Source organism: Mycena indigotica, assembly GCF_014461135.1.
Source record: "Mycena indigotica strain 171206Taipei chromosome Unknown Mind.scaff0005, whole genome shotgun sequence".
NCBI classification, from domain to species: Eukaryota; Fungi; Basidiomycota; class Agaricomycetes; order Agaricales; family Mycenaceae; genus Mycena; species Mycena indigotica.
Window position 1 is genome coordinate 1617477 of NW_023503004.1, and position 5725 is coordinate 1623201.

Below are 5725 nucleotides of genomic sequence, written 5' to 3' on the forward strand. Positions count from 1 at the left end.
TTACGCGACATGGATGCTGGGGTTGTGCGCATGGTGGCGGATGGGTATGGGTATCGGGAACGCGCATATGATGTCGCTCAACCGGCCCTTCGGCTCGGACACGACGTCGACGGGCACGTGCTGCTGGAGCGGCGTCGGTGGCGAGAACGAGCCGAGCGAGGAGCCCGGGGAGCTCGGGGCCAGGTCGGGGATGGAAATGGATGAGGAATGGCGCGTGTGGGTGGGGACGAAGGAGATCGGGATGTGCTTGTCGGGGAAGGCGACGGCCATTAAGGCGGAATGGTGTGCGAGGAGGTCGGATTCCTTGATGGACAACTCCCAGTTGAGTACTTCGAGGAACTCCCGCTCGATCCGGCCCACGTCCCGCTTGCCGAAGACGCCCGTGCAAAGCGCCCAGTGGATGTTCTTCAGCGTGGAGTCGTTGGTGTACTTCGACGCCACGATGAGGGCCCCCAGAAAGACGCGCTCTAACGCCCACTCTTCGAGGGCAATGGAAAGGTGGGGGCAAGCGCGGGATATGTAGACGAGGGAAGCGAGGACAGTCGCCGGAGTGACTTCAGCCCTGGTCAGAACGTTGTTGGCAAAGGTGGTGAAAGAGGAGAGGTAGCGCGACGGGTTTCGGCCCCTCGGAGTAGACGCACGGCCCATCGCGAAATCGACCGTCTCAACGACGCATTCGATGAGGTAGTCTGAAAGATGCGTTGAGTCCCAGAGACAAAAGAAAGACAAGAGGCGACGCACCGACAACAGGCTTCGTCAAGCGTATATCGATGAGCTCCATCATGGCAGGGGAGTGTGTGGCGGGGTCCACGAGGGACGCAGCGTGTATAGGCGAAGAGTGCATTGTTATGGGAAGGGCGGCGGGAGGTGGGTCGGAAGGAGCCCAGCCGCAGCAGCTTATATACCCCCTTGGCCATGGGCGTGGCGAAAAAGCCCGTGGCAGATGTCAAAGGGCTCCCGAAGCGGATGACTCAGGCGAGCCGGGCTGGCTCAGATCAGCTGCCCGATTTGGATCATCCCGATTGAGGCGCATGCCGGTCATCGCGCAAACGTAAGCAGCCGACGACCTGCAATTTAGCCGCCGTGGGTGGGGCAAACAAATTAACCAAACTGGGCCAGGCAACACGGATGCGCAAGGCAATCTGGGGCTGGCACGCTGCTCTGCCCCTACCACATCGGTGCGCTCGTGTTCCGCTGGTTTGCGCCGCCTGCTTAGTACTTACGCGCTCACCAATCGTGTTGCTCAGCAATTTCTTTCTCAGCTGCGCAGAAAATCCCCGGGGATCAAAAGTCGCCTTCCGCAATTTCCGAGCGAGACCGGCTGTCATGCGCCGGCATCCCGGCAACCCTCGTCATCACCCATACGCACCGCCACGTCACTTCCCTCTCCCCCACATCGACGTCAGCTGGTCGGCTTTCCAATCCTGCCCGTCCCGTGTCGCTGTTGGGCGGGCGTAAGCACCCGGATGCGTCCCGTCGGTGGGGTAAGGATGTACCGCGTCAGCCGAGTAGCGCGCACATCGGGCGGCGCCGGGGTGGAGTCGCGTCGAGTGGTGTGTCCGCAATACACGGGAATTGCTGATCTTTTAACTGGTTGATAGCACAAACACCAGGCGAGCCAATGACCCCACCTGACCCAGTCCTCGCACCCGAGGCACTCTGTGGCGCTACTGCAGGCATGCTCAAGGCAACCCGCACAGCACAGCGCGTACCTGACCCACCCTCTTCCGCGCGCTGTGAAAATGGCAGCACCAGCCCATTTGACCGCGGTTAATCGGCCTAGCATCTATCACTTCCTCCACATCAACGCCGATCCCGGGCCGCCCCGGGCGACGTCATCCTGATTGGGAACAAGGGCACGGCGAATGCACGCAAGTACAAGGACAAGGGACGCGGGACATATCTGCGTGATGCTGTGCGCAAACGTCGTGTTCGCCTTCTGCCCGCTGTCACAACCCGCGGTTCGAAACTAGTTTCCAGCTTATTGCAACAGAAGGTGGTCATGTCAGATTTTGACATGCCGCCAGCGTTGCCGGGTGTTAGGCGATGGGGTGACTTCACAGGCCAAGCGATCAGGACCCCAGTGATAGGAATCAGCCGTGCCCGGCGTCCCGGTCAGCAATGCTTCCAGTCCTCCCGGTGCAGAGGCTCCTGAGCCCGAGATGATAAGCATGCCGGTGCCACAACGCAGTCCCGGTGCATGCCTATGGCCCACCGCCGCACAATCGACGCGGCTCGGGCTCATCATTTGTTGTTCTGTTTGTCCGACATTTTTTCTTGTCGCATCCCAGTCGGTCCGAGTTGGGCAGAATTTTGCATGGGGATAGATCCAGAGGGCAGGTAGCTACTCATCACTGGATTCACTGCTGAAACCCTTCATGCCAGTGCCAGTGTTGAATAATAACTTACTCCAGGCCTGGCCGTTGGCCTGCGGTTCAAGTTGTTCCGGATCTGAGTATCCCTCGAGCAGAATGTGAGCCTAAGAATGAGCTCTGTCAGTACTTCAGATTGGCAATTCCACAGAGAAAACTAAACATATTTCATATGACTACCTAGTCAATACCTAGTACTTACTAGTGCTAGTACTTGCAAGTTATCCTACACGTGCAGGGTCGCGTTTGAGCAAGCCCACGTGCTCATTAGTTCTGTGCCGCTTTCGCTAGCACCGCCAGCACAATGCCAGTGCAGAAGACAAAAGTCGTCTTCATTTCATCCCGCACGGCGTCGTCGGCTCTTCCGAATCGATTTGTGCCACGGCCCGCCGCCGACTGGCAGTTACACCCTCGCCACTTACAGCCCCAGACTGCAGTCGCCATTTAAGCGCCGAGTCCTTCGTGGCCTAGTTGTGTTGCCCGTGTCGTTCACAGAGATTGAGTCTGAGCTTGCCGTTGTGCGCGCACGCCAGTTGTTCCCAGCTTTAGCGTGTCGATAAACTTTGATATCCCAAAGCTCGAGCAGCCCGTGTTGCCTGCCTAGCCGTAACGTGTCGAAAGATCCAAGTCCGAGTCATTTCCGTCAGTTTAGGCCGCAACAGCTTCGTTGCAGCAACAGCCTAGGCCATAGACTTGAGAGCAGGTCTTCGTCACTGGTGAAGTGGCGCCAAGACGAGGAACGCGCCGCGATCCGCCCAATTGCGTAGATGGCGGTCCAGATCAGCAGGGTTGTCAAAGAGACAAGTCCGATGGGAGTGCATTGTACTCGGGAGCTCTCCGGACTCGCGCCACTGCGCGTCAGCGCCGCTCAGCATTTGACGATGTCATCGGATCCGCCGATGCAGTACTCTTGGTTGCAATTGCCAGCGCTGCTGGCGCCAGGTTGTAGCAGATGCAGTCCCAGCTCGGGCTTATGGCCCATGATACTTGCTTCAACTGAAGGTTCGGGGGCTTGCTGGGGTTTGTTGTGATCTGAACAAATAGTCAGCAGGGGTATGAGAAGACGAACAATACTCACCGATAAGTACGGCTCAGTGGCGCATGTGGACAAGCGGGTAGCAGTGCGCGGAGGTCGCCGGGACAAGCTACAGCGGCCCTTGGGCGGCCCACCCGTTACTGTACCCTGTTACTGGCATCCGGGTGGGTATATGACGAGAAGTCGCATGTTAACGCGCCGCGCAGAGTGGAAAGGCTGTCTGCTTGGCAAACTCGCCGTCCAGAAAAAGCCGACAGGATAAGCACCATACCAGTATGTGCCAGCAGCTGCATCATATAGTTGGCCGGAGGAGGCGAGACTTCAGTCAGCGCACCGGAGGCAGAGCGTCCTCGGGCACCTAGACCCGATTCTCGGACAGAAGGCGAGCGATATGACATATGATGAAGCCCGCTGCAGAATGTTGAAACGCAGAGTTCTTGATGAGTGGTTTGGTGTAGACATTACACGGAGCCAAAACGCGAAAGCGCGCTCTGGCCGCCATGGCAGGATGAGGCAGCCGTCGAGCGTAAGGCCTCGTCCAGGTTGTCCTTATCATGTTGGAGTGGAGCGCATAGATCGTGCTATGGCGGGCTTCCGCCGAATGTCGGCCTAGAATGAGGTCAACACGGCAGGGTGGAGAGGAAGAGAAGAGGCGCCACAGTGACGTGGCCGGTCACGTGATAGGCCGGCAAGATAGCCGAGGGTACCAGGGTAGACTGGGGTCCGCGGTTGGCGGTCGGCAGTCCCTGCCGCGTGTCAAAATCTGACATGACCACCTTCTGTTGCAATACCAGCTGGCAGCGACCATGCTCGCCGAAGTGCAGCTCAACTGCATCGGTGCTTCCCAGGCACGGCTGTGCATGTTCATTTGGGGAGGATATGCGTATCAGGCCTCAGCCGATGTGTAGACCGAGTGGCCGATCGGCTTGACGACGACCCTTGGATGTTGCTACTACTTTCTTCGATCTCCCCACTGTCGAACTGACTGCCGAAGTTTTGATCGGCGCCGGCGCCGGCCCGCCGGGGTTTAAACTCAGTGCCGGCAATCGTTAGAGCTGTCTTCAGGAAAGACGTGAATGAAGAACAACGTTTTCTATGCATTTTTTTTGGTCGGGAGGCTTGTGCGCATGCGTCAGGCGCGCCGTCACCGATGACGCGGGTCTGCGCGCACCTCTCCACACCAACAGGAGCGATGCGGGCCACTGGCAGCATTAATCACACGCCAATCGAATCGGGGTCGGGAGATATCGGGTGCACTTGACGACGCGAATAGGATCCGGGCCGGGTTCGTAGTTTTCATCGTGTCAATTCTTTTTGTCTCCGCATTGATGACAGCTTGGCCGCGCGCGTGCCAGAGAGACCCGAGGGGCGCATGATGCGAAGAAGCGCCGAGGTACCCACGCGTGATTCGATTCGTCGGTGATGCGCCATCACGGTACTATGTAGTGCCGAAGATGCCCCGCCGGCTGACGACATCTTCCTGCCGTTGATGCGGGCACCGCATCTCGTCCGCGCAGCCCAGCGCGGCGACGCACGTGCGTAGGCATCATTCATTCAGGTACCGCGCGCTCGTCGAGAGAATTAACACTACGCCAGGTCCGCGGCCCTGGCTGTCGCCTATGTGATGCGTAATCGGTGATGACGCGATACGGATCGCTGGCGCTGCCGTGATGGCGCACACAACAACAACGGGAGGCAGATCTGCGGAGACGCGTGCTGCGCGAGCGACGCCAGGACAGGGCCAGGGCTCGTCCCGCGTGCTGCTCCGCTAAGTGTGCAGGAAAATAGTTGGAAAATAGGCGAAAATTGGAATTCCGTCTCGAAGCGCGGTGCAGCTGGCGGGAAGGTGCGCATGCCGGAGGGCCGGACCGTGATGGGCCGCGTCTCGAGCGCTTCGATTGGTGGAGGGCCCGCCAATCAGCTGCGCGAATGGACTGGGCGCGTCGCTGAGCCGGTTCGCGCGTGGGCCTCGCCCCGGGCCGCACCATCGATTATCACTTCGCATCGCGTCCAGGATCACTATTGTCTTTTCGTCTTTTTTTTCGATGACTCGGAAGCTGCAAATGCCGATCATGGTCCGAGTCACGGATCGCTTATATCGATATCGATGCCCGTGCAGTGACTCTTCCTGCAGTGACTCTTCCGGCAGTGCTGGCTTCTGAATTGTGCCATGGTTCACAAAGAATGCATTGCAAGTCATACATGATAGTTGAGTCATACTTACCGTCCATAAGCAATCATATTGGCATAAGTGAAGTCATTTGTCCGTCCATAGTCAACTCATAGTCCATACATACTGCGCGGCTGGTCGAGGATC

General features: G+C 58.4%; 1 protein-coding gene across 1 annotated transcript; it reads right to left on the bottom strand.

Moving 5' to 3' along the window:
* Nucleotides 1-844, bottom strand: MIND_00578100 (Cyclin N-terminal domain-containing protein; the record flags this gene model as incomplete). The annotated part of the gene is made up of 2 exons (XM_037362542.1): nucleotides 1-689; nucleotides 742-844. 2 exons carry the CDS (start codon nucleotides 842-844, stop codon nucleotides 1-3), a joined length of 792 nt encoding a protein of 263 aa, XP_037220463.1.
* Between the last annotated feature and the right edge of the window lie 4881 nt (nucleotides 845-5725).